The sequence below is a fragment of the Nannobrachium achirus genome (genome assembly GCF_963921795.1).
Source record: "Nannobrachium achirus genome assembly, chromosome: 21".
Taxonomy (NCBI): Eukaryota; Metazoa; Chordata; class Actinopteri; order Myctophiformes; family Myctophidae; genus Nannobrachium; species Nannobrachium achirus.
In genome coordinates this window covers 55,519,549-55,536,206 of record NC_137828.1, presented here as the reverse complement: position 1 = coordinate 55,536,206, position 16,658 = coordinate 55,519,549, and the positions used below count along the sequence as shown (strand labels likewise).

Genomic DNA, 16,658 nt, shown 5'->3' with positions numbered 1-16,658 from the left:
ATGTACGGTAGGCAGAGATATATCTCTGATCGCTTGGCTATGCGAGACTACTTCTAAGATAAGATGGTGAAAGATTGTTCTACTTTTTGGAGACAAAAACTAACTGATATTGAGTTCGATTTAGTCAGTAATGACAGTTAATGTTTGTGATTGATGATTTTTTGCTTTTGCCACCATTCAAGTCAAACTGAGGACAGATACCCCCCCCGTAACACACACACAAACCCACACCCACACAGACACACACAGACACACACAGAGACACACACACAAACAGTTTGTTGTACTACTGACATTTTCCTGAGAGAGGTTACTAGTGGCTCGGAGGCCCTCGTCATGGATATGGACTTGCAGCTCCTGGATCATGTGAGGTAAGCCACTGGCCACGGACCGCAGCAGGGTGTACATGTTGGCCATGTCTGGACAGACAGCACACAGAGAGAAGAGGGAGACATTTTATTGCATCCTACAAACTCAAACTAGTTTGTGTTAATGTGTGTCCACATCTTATGTCTGTTAAAATGTCAGTTGTTCTCAAACTTACCCCCATCTGAACAGGTTTTGTGCCAGAGACCCCCAGAAGAGAAGATTTGGGTTACAAAATTTAGAGAAAGTTAAAGAAATCTTCCATACATTTTCAAGATATTTCCAAGGAATGTTCAAAAATAGCGGATGTACAAGCTCGCAGTGCGGCACAAAGTGACACAGGCTGTGAGCTTGCATATCTGCTTTTTCTTATATATATAATTTCGCTGGGGACACCCTGGGATAAGACGTGTTCTTTAGTTATGACTGAACTTTATCTACTGAAATTAAAAGTCTGATATACGTCTTTCTACAGTTCATACTACCTAGAGTAGATAATTGCGACCGTCAAGTTACTATCAAAACCTCCACGGGCTGTCAGTCAGTCCGTCCGTCTGTCCGTCACGTCACGTTATGTCACGTCACACTTTTGCCCTACTCATAGCTCCGCCACCGTTGCCCCTATCCATGCCAAACTTTGCACCACAACCTCCACCCCTCAATTCTCACATGGCCCTCTTCTAGCGCCACCATGAGGCAGATTCTTGCAAAATACATTTTTGGACACTTCTACAAATGTTGCCCTAAAATCACGCAAATCGGTACACAGTAGGTCTACACACTCATGTCATCAACATGGATCTCTCCCATTTCCAATATTCCCTCCTGATTGGCTACTATTGCCTTCTAAAGTTTGTGTATGTGACCTGACGGTCGCTTTTCTCCCGATTTTAAGGAGTCTTACTGGTAGCTGACCTGGAGAGCAAACACACTGAAATGTGGTCTATGTGTGTGCACATAGAAATAAGAACATTCAAGAGAAGATTATAAAAGTGAATCAAAAGAAAAACAGCCTGTAAGACCTGTTCACGTGAGTGTGTGACCCCAGTATCCCGGACCCTGTGAATATACAAATATGCAAAATGTGTACTAACCCTCTCTTTTCTCCTGCCGGATGATGTTTTGACACTCTCCGTGAAGGAACTGCAGGTGGTCGGCTACCATCCTCTGCTGGCATTCGTGGATGACTTTGACGTAGGAGCTGGGGTGCAGGTACTTCCGACATCGCACCTCTTCGTCTTTCAACCGCCCTAACACCTGCATTATATAAAAAAATCAAACCTCGGTTCGAAGTGAAGCGGTGAACTTTTATTCTATGTATTCTAGAGCTATGAACTCTGTATATACATTCGGTTCAAAGTGAAGCGGTATGTATTCTAGAGTTCCAGAGCTCAGAATTCTGAATTCTGAATGAACGAATGATTTTATCTGGAGGGCCGAATTGTCATGTGAAGCTTGACCAATCCTCAAAGTATGGTCATCCAATCATCAGACCGGGACGGACACTACACACATATTCTGGACGTACGGGACAGATAAAACCTGTTCATTCTGGACTGAAATGACCATATATGGACGTGGGGGACACACATGGGACACACATTTACGGACAGATAAAACCTGTTCATTCTGGACTGAAATGACCATATATGGACGTGGGGGACACACATGGGACACACAAAGCCACTCCTTGGAAGCGGCTTTCACCGCTTCAAAAATATATATTTTTTATCTAGTCCCAAATCTAACCCCAATTTCTGTACTAAATCTCCGGTGTCGGATTTTCTTCCGTTTATCTACGCTCATCCTGCTCTGTTTATGACATGCAATACCCAGTGTCTGCTCGAAATTTGACCCGACCGCATAAGATGCAAGTTCATATTGCAATCATTTAAAAAGAAGACACTACAATCTGCCACACTAACCATTGCACACACACACACACACACACACACACACACACACACACACACACACACACACACACACACACACACACACACACACACACACACACACACACACACACACACACACACACACACACACACCAAAGCATGTAAGGTGGGGTCATTTTTATATCTGTGACATTTCTTTAAGTGAAAGCCCATGGCTGCATTCTACTGCTATGATGAAGGTCTGAGCTTGTCCAGACAGGAGATGGGACTATAGACTCTGGTGTCTGGGCCTGTTTCTCCGGTTGTATTGCATGCAGATCAGATCTTCCCATGGCTTTGCACTCAGCTGCATTAAAGAAGAGAGGGAGGAAAGGGAGAAGGGAGGGGGGGACAGGCGGGCTGTCCCAATATACACAGTCCTGTTCCTGACCCCCTTTTACACCCTGGCTCATGGGATAAATCTATCGCAGAAAATCTCATTGTTGGCCATGATTTGCAGGGCAGAGAGAGACAGTGAAGGAGAGAGAGAGACACATGGATTAATGAAAAATAAGATCTCATGACTGAAGACCTATGTATGGTCAAGTCACAATGAGGCTTTAACCTTTGCTTTTATATGAAATATAAGAGACCATTAAGCATCTATGGAAGATGCTTCTGAACATATTGCTAGTTTGACCACATCAAATGCTGTACCGAAAATAGCATATCTACAAGACTCGTTGAGAGCTTGTAGATCGGCTATTTTCACTGCACAACATGCTTCCATAGATTGTGGCTTACATGGAATCCAAATAACAGAAATTGTCTGTGGCGACTGAAAACTTTAATCCATGGAGACAAAAAAGGGGAGAGAGTGAGAGAGAGAGAGAGGCATTAGGCCTTTTGTAGAGTGACGTAGCACAAAGGGCTGTGTGTGAACTGAATCTTGGCAGGTTGGCACTAAAGCTAATACACTGATTATGTATGTCACCATGTCAACCTGAGGGGAGTGGTTGACAATAGCCCTAGGTCAGCTCTCTGTTGATGGACATACACACACACAGAGAGACAGTCTAGACTAGAGCTTGGCCTGCGTGGGCCGCAGATACACATGCTTGGTTAGTATGGGTACAGTGGCAGTGAGCCAGGAGTTGACACCAACGGTTGCCCGACTGCCTGTGGCAAGTGAATAAAATGCAAGTGGAGTTTGCTTTCAGTTTGCCTGATGTGCAAGTAGGGCTGTCACAATTATTACATAATCGTCTAATTGCAATTATTTGACATAATCACCATTCTTTTTCATAATCGTTTCCACGTTGAAAAATTTCCAAATCTTTTTTTTAAAGTAAAAAATAGTGGAAATAGCAGATCTGCGAGCTCACACCGCGTGAGCTTGTTGATCGGTTATTTCCACTATGTTCTTTTTTAAGTATAAAGTTGTCAAATATGTCAGTAATTTCTTTGTATATTTAGGTTATGTGTCATATCTACCATGTGCAACTTCAAAGCCTAAAAGCCAAACAGAAATGTAATTGTCAACGACAAAAACACAATTAAATCGTCAATCGCAATTATTTGAATGACAATTAATCGTCATGTAAAATGTCATAATCGTGACAGCCCTACGTGCAAGTGTATTCCGTCTTAATGAAATACTGGTTATTTATGTACAACAATCCTACTTTTTAACATTTTTTTCGCCACTTGGCAGTCATCGATTGGATTTAACATTAATTATTTCTACAAGTGCACATTTTACCTATCGTTTCATAATGGACCTATTTACTTTTAGGGCAAGTGGGCATGACCTTTGGGCAAGTAGAACATGGCCTGTTCTTGCCCAACGGGCAACCCCTGTGAGCTGACTGAGCATGAACCAATAAAATACACTTCTAATTGCCAAATAGAGCACAATGGTAAACCATACAGTGGGGAACCAAATATGAGCAGCAGCCGTGAAATCCCACTCAAGTCATTCATTCATCCTAGCCATCAACAGCTAGTCCATCTGTCCTTCATACCTTTTCCATATACTGTGAACAGTTGGACTCTTGCAGTAGGTTGGAGGCTTCCTGTTTGTAATACTCCCCCGTTTTTGCCAGAAATGGCCCCTCGAAGATTTCTTGATAAAACTGAAATGCAGGAAGAGAAAGCAGTGGATACAGATCAAAGTGACATTCCGATGAAATTTAAACCTCAAATCCAAATTACCCAACACTCACATGTATTTAATATTCAGGATTACTAGCAAAATGAACCAAATGACAGATTTTACCAAATTCTAAGCAAATGAAATATACCAAAACCAACATCAAAACTATGTTAAAGACCCGCTAATCTAAAAAATGCGTTTACTTTAAAAAATGCGCTTACTTACTGTATGTTCGTGTCCAGAAAATGTTTGACCCTATCCATGACTACAGTATACTGACTTTTTCCATATTCACCGCTTGAAATGCCTTAAAAAAAGATCGGATTCAGGGCGCCTGCTGGCCCGGTATGCGCCTACCACTTAGGCATTGCCACATACCCATGGATGCCTGGCGGCGTTGCCGGTTTGCTTCCCGATCCCGACGACCTTTGCCGCGTGTCACTCCCCATTTCCTGTCAGTCTACTATCCTATCAATAAAGGCATAAAAGCCCAAAAACAAATCTTATTTTTTTCTTTTTAAAAGGTCAGATCAGATCAGATTCAAAATGTGCCCCAGGCATGCTGCTAGAGTTGGTACGTCACAAATCATAGAGTAATCCTTTCCAACATGAAGGGCCGGGATCCCACCTAGGCCAATCACTGTACGGCAACGCTGTAGACTAAGAGCTCTGCTCCATCTAAGACAGAGGGGAGCTGTGAGATCATGTCTGCCTGCATTCAACAAGATTGTAGGGGACCTAAATTGTGCCAACATGAAAATATGAAAGGCTGAGAGAGATGCAGGCAGCAGGTCCAGCTGTGTAACTGGTATCGTTTAACATTCACAGGAGAGGACACTCATTTATGTAAAACATATTTCTTAGTTTCCGCTCTCCTCCCATAGTCTCTCCGTTTCTCCTCAGTGGGAGTGACTGAGACTCACGGCTTGTTAATGACTAATGAATCCAGACTTTCTCAATGAGGGAGAAAGACTAGATGTGCTTCCAAACCTAGATGTTTATTTCTCAGACCTGGCCTGAGCAAAGAGGCAGTGCTGTTGTCATCTCACCTTCAGCGGGAACTTCTTCTTGTACTGTTCAACATGAACAAACGAGTTGATGACCCCATGAATAACTTTCTGGTTGGGGTCCTCACCGCAACGGTCACTGGAAGACAACAGGGCTGGTGTTAGGGGGACGTTCAGCTCATGCATCGGCGAGGTCGGTTGAAAATGGTCATCTTCAACACAGAACAAAATGATTGTCGTCGTAGGTGGGGCTTAAAGCCGGATTTATACTGTACTGTACAGTATATCAAGCCCGTGAATAATGCATAAATTAGTTTGCACCTCCAGACTTTTAAAGATAATAATATTCCGGCTATTTACATCAGATGCTGTGATTTGGCAATGGTCTTGGCATGAGCCAGGCTTTGTAATAAGAACGTTTTTTTCTTCTTCCTTTTCTTCTTTTATGCACACATAAATGGTTAAGTTGTGTGTTAAGAAAAGCTAGAAAGTAGTGGGTACACGAAATTACGCCAAAAGCCATAATCTCTACACAAGTAGTTGTGAAGAAGCTGCCTGCAGTTTTTGTGCATATTAAATCTTAAAACCAAGTTTACACAGTATGTTTTGCCAAAGGAGGTACTGCAGAGTGTGCGAAGGACTGACTTTTTGATTTCGTTGAGCAGCATCCTGAGCAGCACGGCCTGGAGGGGCTCGATCATCAGCTTCCTCCACATGTCCAACGCCAGCTGAAATGACAAAGAGAGAGATCTGCATGTGGGCACACTGTCTGCAACGCAGAGAGAGACCTGCGTGTGGGCACACTGTCTGCAACGCAGAGAGAGACCTGCGTGTGGGCACACTGTCTGCAACGCAGAGAGAGACCTGCGTGTGGGCACACTGTCTGCAACGCAGAGAGAGACCTGCGTGTGGGCACACTGTCTGCAACGCAGAGAGAGACCTGCGTGTGGGCACACTGTCTGCAACGCAGAGAGAGACCTGCGTGTGGGCACACTGTCTGCAACGCAGAGAGAGACCTGCGTGTGGGCACACTGTCTGCAACGCAGAGAGAGACCTGCGTGTGGGCACACTGTCTGCAACGCAGAGAGAGACCTGCGTGTGGGCACACTGTCTGCAAAGAGAAATGTGTGTGGGCTAGACCCCTGCACGGGCCTGAAATGTGGGGCTCGGCCCGGGACCATGGAATTCAGTCCCGGCCCGGCCCTTGACCCGTTTGGTACCGCTATTTAAAGCCTGAGCCCGGCCCAGAGCCCGGCACCTTATTATTTATTTAATTAATTATTTCCGTGCGTGGCTTTCACTGGTGCAAGAAGAACAAACAGCTACACTCTCAAGGGCAGTCCATACTGTCACCGACCACCGAAATGTGCCTCGGAAAGGTCCGGTTCAACTACAAAATGACATCACTCGCAACTTTTCTTTTCTATAATTTTTATCCCACGATTTTGTAACCCATTTTTTCACCCAGTGCCAATTGCCCAACCTGTAATCCTGGTTTCTGCTCTCCCTCTGCCATACCTGGGGAGTCCCAGCTGGCCAGGGTGAGGCAGTATAGAAACCAGGAATACTGCATGTTTTTGTGAGGGCATCTACCCTAGGAGACACGGGGAGTGCATGCAAACTCCACACAGCGCCCACAGCGTCCCCAATCAAACACAGGACCTTCAAGCTGTGAGGAGACAGCCCTACCAACTGCGCCAGCGTGCCCCCAGTCTCACAATTTCTTAATATTCTGTGGTCAGAGACAGTATGTACAGCCCTTTAGCTGTGCGTTGAATGCTCTCTGATTAAAACAAACCCAGAAGTCAACAGCACAGCAACACACACATCACAACACAAGTAAGTAATCTTCCTCCAGCCACCGTTTGCTATGTTACTGTATATCCTCACAGCAGAAATTAGTCATTGATAATTGTCGTCTTGCCGTGGTTACAAACTCATAAAATACGGAGAATCGTCCAGTTTACTAAAAGACTCGTCCCGTAATGAACTGATACGGGAGGTCAGGGAATCAATATGAATTACAGGGCAAATTATTTGAGAAATGACAGCAATTATACAGTAGTGCTACTTTGGCTCGACTCGCTGTGTACACAAACACACACACAAAGTTTGTGTGTGAGTGTGTGACAGTCTTGTGTCTAGAAGAAAAAACCTTGTCTCATTGTGGCTGCTCATTGGCTAATGTACTCATGACACGACCAATGACCAATCGCACTTTCAGTGTTGCTATAGATACGTGAGAGAACCCATAGCCTAGAGTGCTGCCTTCCACACACCCCCTCAATTCTAGCTGCGCACATACTGAGATGTCATGCTCTAGGGTGAAATTTGCAGCGCAAAATGTTCAGAGCATGGTATTGAGCCTGGCCCGGCCCTAGGCCCGATGGGGAAATACAGAAATGGCCCGAGCCCGGCCGTTTTGGCGGGCCGGGCTTTCAGGACTCTAGTGTGGGCACACTGTCTGCAACGCAGAGAGAGACCTGCATGTCGGCACACTGTCTGCAATGCAGAAAGCCATGTTGTTGCCGAGTCATTCTTTGCAACAGATGGCGGTGTAGGATGACATCTCCACTTCATTTCTGGGTAATAGAAGTTGAACACTTAAAGAAAAGTTCTCATTAACTCATTCTTGGAGCAACGTCTTCATAGAAACCAACAGACAGCCATCAGCAAGTAAGCAGAATGTGTGTGAGTACTGTATGTGTGTGCAAACAAGAACAGTGGGCGCTGGGCACTAAAGAAGGGTGGGTATCTCAATGTTAAATTGGCTATATATATTTGAAAATGGGTTATCATTATCTGACCTACATTTATCCTTCAAAATGACTGGTTATATAGGTTTTGTAGCAAGTGTAGAAATATTAGACATTAATTGTCGAATATTCAAGCCTGTTCTAATCATGTGTACTTGATACATTACTATAGACCATTTTACAAATATTTTAAATGAACATTTTGGACAAAATACATTGAGGAGCCCACTCTTCCTGTTACCGTACAAACATACAGAACATATACAGTATATATTGTGGTGATGGGATAGTTTTCTTTCCGTTATGATGACATATTAATCCAAGTACTGCGGTGATCTTTCCACCAGTGGGACCAGGGACTATACCTCTCCAATCTCCATGAGCGGTTCTGTCATGTCCACGCCCCCGTAGCCGTACTGCAGGTCTGCCTCTGTTAGCTTGTTCTTCTTGATGAACTGAGTGTTGAGATACCTGTGGGAGTGTGTGTGGGGGAGAGGTGAGATAAGAGGAAAGTCGTTATCCAACCGAACACAGAAGATAAGATAGGGTAATGATTCTGTTATTAGTTGTAACCTTAAGTATACAAGCACAAGCCCTGACTTGATGTGTGTGTTGGAGCTCTCGATTAAAGCCCAGTTGTCAGTTAGAGCAGGTTCGTTCAGGTTCATCTAATCACTCTACTGCTTCACTTTTACAGGAACACACCGACGGTCTGGCATTGTACCCAGTGTTGAATTAGTCTTGGGTCGCGCGCCCTCGCCGCCCAGTGGCGTAGGCAGGAATGAGGGTCAAGGTAGGCGAAAATGCCAGGCGAAAATGCCAGGCAAAATGCCAGCGAAGTGCCAGCCCATTGCAAACATTGAATCACCAATGCACCACTGATTGTACCTATTGCACTGTGAACACTGTCACTTTTCTTTTGCATTGCACTGATTGTAACGGTTGCCACTGGCACTTTTTATTTGTTTGGGGTGGGATCATGTGGACACTGTAACCGGGAGGCTCTCTCCATTCCGACATGTCGCCACTCCGAAATTGACTTCTTATTGTGGCAACACTCCCATGGGGGTTCGGGTTAGTGTCGGAATGGAGACATGTCGGAAAGGAGACATGTCGGAGTGGAGAGATGCACTCACTGTAACCTGGTGGTGGTGGTGTTATTCTGCAGTATTTCCTTACTCTGTACCTGTAACTGCTGTACTGCCTCTGAGCGACTGAAATTTAACTATGATTTTGTGCAGCATGTTTACAATGTTGGACTAGCTCCGACAGACAAGGCCTCATGTCCCCCAAGAGGGCCCGCACCTCAGTTTGGGAAACACTGCTTTAGCCTGTGTCATTCAGAAATTGGATTTCACTAAACGAAGGCAGACATGAAACATGAAGGTCCATTGGTAAACTGAGGATCTTAAGGGCAAAATTGAGTCTCTCAAACCATCCTATCTCTTCCACCATCTTCAAGTGCTCCAAAGACAAGTCTGTTTCAGCCCATTAAGATTTGAGAAGAGGAAACCGTCATCTTCCACCGGAAAAGCTATTCAGTCCAGAAGGTTATGCAATCAATTATTATGACCACACAGGCCAGGGATAACAAATAGGACTGTCATTACTTCATAATCGCAATTATTTGAGATAATCACAATTATTTTGCATAAGTATGCTATGTTGAAACAAGAAATATGATTTATTCATATGTTACAATGTTCAATGTAAAAAAAACATTGAATTAAATCATTAATCGCAATTATTTGTGAGACAATTAATCGTCAACTCATATTTTGTAATCGTGACAGTCCTATAACCAGATATCCACCACCTTATTCACATTTCAGAGCCTCCGAATTACTGGATTATTTGGAAAAAGATTGGGAGCCAACGCAACCGTAAAAGGTTATAAAAATAGGGAATGTTAAACACGTCAAATATCAATGTTTAGGTCCACAGATTTTGTCATAACATCGCCCACCAAACTGTTTGCCAAAACTGGCTACAAGTGGGACGCCTGGTCTATGCGTTTCATTGAGAATGTGCACGAAAAAACACATTATTCCACCCGGAGAGGGAAGAACAAATCTGTGTCCGTGCTCAGTGGGTCGTTCATTAACATGGGAGTGGTGAGTTTTAAGCTTAAGTCACTCCGACTCCCAGTTTACCCCTTTACTAGGCCTGTCACAATTATGACATAATCGTTAATAGCAATTATTTGACATAATCGCAAATATTTTGTCATCATAATCGTTTCCATGTTGGAACATGTTCATATATTTTCAAACATTTTCAAAAATAGTGGAAATAGCAGATCTACAAGCTCACAACGTGTCGCATCTTGTAGATCGGCTATTTCCACTATCAATGTTCTTTTTAAGTATAAAGTAATTTCTTTGTATATTAAGCTAATTTGTCATATCTGCCAAATCGCAATTATTTGACTGACAATTAATCGTCATGTAAAATGTCATAATCGTGACAGCCCTACCCTTCATGGGTCCTCCTTGAGACCAAGGTTTTGGCCAACAGGCAGGACAGCCAGCAGACTGACAAACGCCTACTTTGATAGCCGACATCCAGCAGATCTGTGTTCATCAGCCTATTAAGAGTCTAGCTAAGGGGACAAGCTGTTTTAACAGCTGTGCTGGTGTCTGCTTCTATCAGTGGGAGGACGATGACACCCGCCCCCAGTTTCTCTCATACAGTACTCTTTCTGACAAGTAAAAAAAAAAAAAAAAGAAGACACACCAACGTGACTAAGTGCTAAGTGACTGGCTGGTGAGGAATACAGTACGGTGGTGAAAAATGATAGAGTGAGTGGGGAGTGGAGCAATGAGGCAAAGTATTGAGTTTGATTGGAGTAACCTGTTAGTGGCATTTCAGTCCGACCTCTGATGAATTGTAATTCAGTATATATATTCAAATACTATAGTTTTTTTCATGATCATGCTTTCCTCTTCCTACTGTTTCACACATACAGTCTTTCTCCCAAACCCACCGGACCGCACAGTAAGACGCAATAAATCACAAAGACTTTTATGCAGTCTTAAGAGAAGCTAAATGTAAAAAAGGGATGGCCAAGCTGTGTAAAAATAGACTCAACTGTTACTCCAAGAGGATATCGATTTCAAAGGAAATCAAGGACAAGCCAAATTGCTGTTGAGTCTTTGTGTAAGCGCAGTTGTAAGGCCACATCAGAATTATACAATAAGAAGTCGATTGAGTGGCAGGGGAGATCATGACAGCAGTGAGTGTGCAGAATGCTGCGCAGCTATGATATAACAGAACAAGTCTCTTCATCACTGTCCTAGATTTGTTTAAATTGCACACTGGTATCAGATCGGTACTCAGTATTGATCGTACGCAAGTTATGGGTATCTGAATCGGTATCGGGAAGAAATGGTAACGGTACATCTCTAATGTTTAAGGTCTTCTTATTGTCCAATTCATAGACGTTACAAAACACAAATAGAAGACATGAGGTAGCAGTAAAAAATCAGTAATGTGCCGTTACCTGTATAAGCAGTCCATGTAGTCAGCACCCTTGCTGTACTCTTCCCAGTATCTGTGATACAGGACCAAAACCTGCTCCTCTGACTCCAGTACTTTCTGAAATCGTACACAGAACAGAAAACATTGTTGTTTATTAGGAAGTGGCATATTGCAATGTTTCTCAACCTGAATTATTTTGGGGGGGTCCCGCCAGTCCCCAGATGATTAGCTTAATGTGCAACATTGTTTTCTCACTCAACAATAAACAAACCAATATAAAGTTTAAGTGTATAGAGGGTTTATGCACATTTCTAAAGTGACAATTTAAGGACTTTTTAATACCTCTAAAATGACAAATTAAACATTGACCAAATTGTCTAATATTAGAGACAGAAGTTGTGAAAATAGCCGATCTACAGATCTGCTATTTTCACAATAGAACTGTGTTATACAAAATGTAATTCCTCAACTCTCAGTGCTCGTCAAGGTGGGGGGTCCCCAGTTAAAATATTATTATTTTTGGGGTCACAGCCTGAAAAGGTTGAGAACCAGTGGCATAGTGGGGTAAATTAAACAGTGTTCGCCAGTGAATATGGTTGCTTTGGTAACTTACCTTGTGCAACTGCCGGACATGATTTTCCAGAAACACCTTGGTCTCTGTGTACAATCGCTCACCCAGGGGTTCTGGGTATGCAACACACAAGGCATAAATGTCACTGGTTTCAGGATTCAGGAAACATATATTATTATTATTATTTTTATCATAGCAGGAAATGAACAACATGTTTGGTTATTATATTTTAATAATATTAGAATAGGTGTTATGGATTTAATATTAGTATTTAGAATTTAAATAAGGGAGCGTTTCGCTGTTACTACGTGTCATCTGTTCGACACCCAACTCTAACCCTTACCCTAACCTCCGTGGGGTGAGTCGCTAACCCTCCCGACGTTCCTTTGTCAAAATGACGGTCGTTCGAAAGAGCGAGGTTTCCCCTTTAAATAATTGGATTAAACAGGTATGCATTTCATTTGGAAAGCCTACTGATGGGTTAATATTATTAATATAATATAGTAGTGTGTACCAATTTGTGTATAACGGTCAAATATCTTAATTCTTTGATTGTGCTGTTTGCCACCCTGTGTTCCAAAACAAACCCTGTTGTTTTAACTTTGTTGTTCCTACAGCCTTGACACTGTACAAGGGCCTGATACAGTATGTAACTGGCAAACCATCTTTAATCAACAATTCTGTTGTGTTCTGACCACTGATAAAGGTCAGGTCAGCCGATGAGGTGACCACGGTCACCTATTACATCATACTGTTAAAGTAACTATATAAAACCATGTCAACTGTCTATTAGGCAGAGAAGCTACGATGGGTGATTTTGCTCTACTGTACTTGCTACTGTACAATTTGAACTATTCTTTCATTACAACTAACAGAAAACGGACTTACACTGTTGTGGACTCATTTCTTGTGTGCGAGTACTTTACTATTTTGGGGGAAAACTGTCTATATGGAATATAATAAACTTTCCATCACCTACACATTGTGTATTATTATAAATACACTGTTACTCTGATAAGCCAAACCAATCAGAATTTCTATTAGTACTATATAAAAACTATGACATTTTGCATAGGGTGACCATATTTTCAGCCACTCAAACCGGGACGCGAAACACTGTTGCCTAAAACCGGGACCCTAAAAGCAACGCGCACGTTACCGCGCACGCGCGTGCCCATTCTCTAACGTTCGTGCACGCGCACACACGCACCGCAGGGTTGCAAACAGGCAGTGAGTGATTGACAAACAGCTTCAGTGTTGAATTCAGACACGCAATGAATTTGTTCATGTTTTCTGATGGTTAGGTGAGCATGTTTTCATGAAAAGAACATGATAAATGTCTATGCAACCACTGAAAACAGCTACTATTATTTTAATTCTGGCAAAAACCGGGACAATTTTGCAGTGAATGTTGAAAACCGGGACATATTAGTGTTTTAGAGATATTTGTCGGGACACCGGGACACGCAGCTTGAAAACGGGACTGTCCCGGGTAAACTGGGACGTCTGGTCACCCTAATTTTGCAGGCAATTCAAAAGTTTGTTCAAAATGTTTTTTTTGTGTGTGATAAAAGTAGCCTATAATCAAGACTATCATAGATGTATTTTATCAAGTCTGACATTTGCTTACGTATCTATTATATGTAAGCAATACGATACGTCAGACTCGATAAAATAAAAATTGGATCAAGACTATCATATATGTAGATAAGTAAGCAAATGCCAGACTCAATGAAGTAGTACATCTCTGATAGTCTTGATCCAAGGCTATCATCATGATAGCTACAATCACACGTTAAAACATCAAGCAGTCACATCCAGGTCTTCCAAATCCTGTGCTGCTGAGAGGATACGAGAAGCGGTCGTTCCATGTGGCTCGCTCCACATAGTCAAGCATCACCACGGCCTTGATTGTCGTCAGTAGCTTGTTCCATGTCTCGTCAAAGTCCACCACCCGGGGCTTCAAGGACATCGTAGAGCTTCTGTTGTAGACTGAGAGAAAAGGAAAATCTTAAATGACTGGTGATAGGGAGACGCACCGAGAGAAGTGGGTGAAATAGATTGTGGGAAATTGACCAATTTACACATAGCTGGAATCTGTGTCTGGCATAAAATAGAAAATACCAATCAATTTTCTTGGCATTTAGGGTCATTCAAGTATAGACCAAATAATAAGACAAGGCTTGAGGGGGGACCGTATCCATTGTTCCCCAGATTCTATGTTCCCCACTTTCTTACCACCTAACCTAAACCTACCCATAACCCTCCCTAACCTCAGTAAAACTAATGCAGGTTAACCTGTGGGGAACATAGAACCTGGGGGACATAAGGTGGACCCCAAACAGTGATTCTGTACTATGATTAGTAACACTAGTAGTAATTATTAAGAGTGCATTATTCAGTTATCAAAATAATGCATAAGTTGCACAGGGACCGTCAAAATTAAGCATTTGGTGGACAGGACAGGGCAGGGTAAAAAAAAAAACAACAGCAGCAGCATAAATGACTACCGGTAGACAGTAACAGGCAATGTGGTCAAGTTCATGGATGAATGTGATGCTCATCAACGACACACTAACGGGGACAACGACTAATATTACAAGATTTCTGAATAAGACCCAACACTTGTATGTTATGTGTCATATTATGTATATTATATTATACAGCAGGGGTTACCAGCCTGCCGGTATAGGCCCACAGTGTGGCTTCCCCTCATTCAAACCAGTTGATTTAACGTGGAAGAAAACATTGCAACATCATGTACATTTTTTCATTTTTTTTTTGTATCTTCTGGCTCGTTACTTTAACCCATTCGCTCTTACATAAATAAACGAAACGTCAACACCGCCGACGTCAACGCAACGTTAACACGCCGCACACAATGAATAATGTCAAGTTTGTAGCCATAAAGGTTGAAATGCCAACCCTAAAATAGGAAGGCAGGCTAACGAGGCTAGCTTTAGCTGTTAGCAACACGCTAGCGCGATGCTAACGCTTTCCCCCGGCAGGTTTGACTGGAGCAGTTAGCATTAGGGCTAACGGTTAGCTAGCTAGCTAGCAAAAAAAGAGAGAATGTTTTCTGTTTCTGTTTCCCTGTAATTGTTGTTTTATTTTCATTGACAAGCAGCGCCGGACAGACTGTCAGCAGCGAGAAGTGGAACGAGGGGAGTCCCCGGGCGTGGAACGAATAACTACGTACCTCTGGACTTTATTATTCACTTGTTTTGTTAAAAAAAACAAAGTCCGTTTTTTTTTGTCCGCTGTCACGGGCTCGTATCTCTGTCACTTCACAGCTCTGCCATTAGAGCCAGTGTGTGTGTGCAGTGTGTGGAACTGCGACAGTGTCGCGAACGCTCCGAAAAGTACGCCAGATCTACAAGCTCACAGCGCGTAGCGGATTCCGCGGAAAGGGACGCGCTGTGGGCTTGTAGATCTGGCTATTTTTTTCTCTTCCTCTCAAATCTTTATTTATAACAGTCATGTGACATACAAAAAAAATACAATACACTGTACAGTCAACACAAATTACCAATAGAAAAAAATCTGAGCCAGGGGAATTTACTAACAGAAAACATTAAAAAGGATTGTTGTTTCAGCTGTTTGGGGCTGGGACTTGCCAGACTGTCGCTATCTTTCACTATCACTAACTACTACTGTCACGCTCCATCTATGGCCAAGACATCATTTGCAAGTGTGACTCGGGTCACGGCAACCACACTTGCAAATTAATTCTGTCCTTGTCCCTTTTATGCCCATATATGGAGATATATTAAGCCCATAACTGGGGACTACAGAAGTTTAAAAACAAGGAAGGCTGAAAGGTAGCAGGGATAGGGTAGCCTGGCTCCAGCCAATAGACCCGCCCACTCTCTGAGTGAACTGCATCTCTTGCTCCAGCGCAGAGTCTGAAATCAGGCTAGGGATAGGGAGCCACCCCTGGGATAGGTGGGCACCAAGGAAGAGTAGTGGGCCTCATTTTCCAGACAAAAAAAAAAAAAAGAATATATATATATATATATATATATATATATATATATATATATAATCAGGCTTTTATGAACACCCTGAACAGTTTTTAATTTTCTTCATTCAATATTTAGATATTTGATGTAAATGTTATCTGCCCCCCAGGCTCAGGGCCACTCCACATACACACCCATTGTAACTTCAAACTACATTTTAAGCATGATAGATTCATTAAAAACACACATTATTTTTTTCTGGTAACTCACTACCCTCCTAATACGTGAGCAGGCTTGTGTTTTCTCAATAACCTTTTTCATTTATTTTTGATAATTCTTTGGGAAAATGAGAAAAAATAAATACAAAACAAAATTATTAAAAATAAATGAAAAAAGTCATTGAAGAAACACTGCTTGCTCACGTATTAGGAGGGTAATATGAGTCACCAGAAAAAAATAATGGGTGTTTTTAATGAATCTATCA

General features: G+C 42.5%; 1 protein-coding gene across 2 annotated transcripts in view; it reads right to left on the bottom strand.

Annotated features, from left to right (window-relative positions):
- cul2 (cullin 2) overlaps positions 1 to 15,531 on the bottom strand; it is a 29,189-nt gene extending 13,658 nt beyond the window's left edge. For both annotated transcript variants that reach the window (XM_080751597.1, XM_080751598.1), the window contains exons 1-10: positions 15,412 to 15,531; positions 14,066 to 14,204; positions 12,255 to 12,357; positions 11,664 to 11,758; positions 8,527 to 8,632; positions 6,051 to 6,133; positions 5,448 to 5,544; positions 4,268 to 4,378; positions 1,461 to 1,623; positions 295 to 419 (exon numbers count right to left, since the gene is read on the bottom strand). In XM_080751597.1, the coding sequence (XP_080607723.1) occupies positions 295 to 419; positions 1,461 to 1,623; positions 4,268 to 4,378; positions 5,448 to 5,544; positions 6,051 to 6,133; positions 8,527 to 8,632; positions 11,664 to 11,758; positions 12,255 to 12,357; positions 14,066 to 14,184 (1,002 nt within the window). In that variant the 5' untranslated portion in view covers positions 14,185 to 14,204; positions 15,412 to 15,531. The remainder of the gene's footprint in view (positions 1 to 294; positions 420 to 1,460; positions 1,624 to 4,267; positions 4,379 to 5,447; positions 5,545 to 6,050; positions 6,134 to 8,526; positions 8,633 to 11,663; positions 11,759 to 12,254; positions 12,358 to 14,065; positions 14,205 to 15,411) is intronic.
- Positions 15,532 to 16,658: the final 1,127 nt, after the last annotated feature.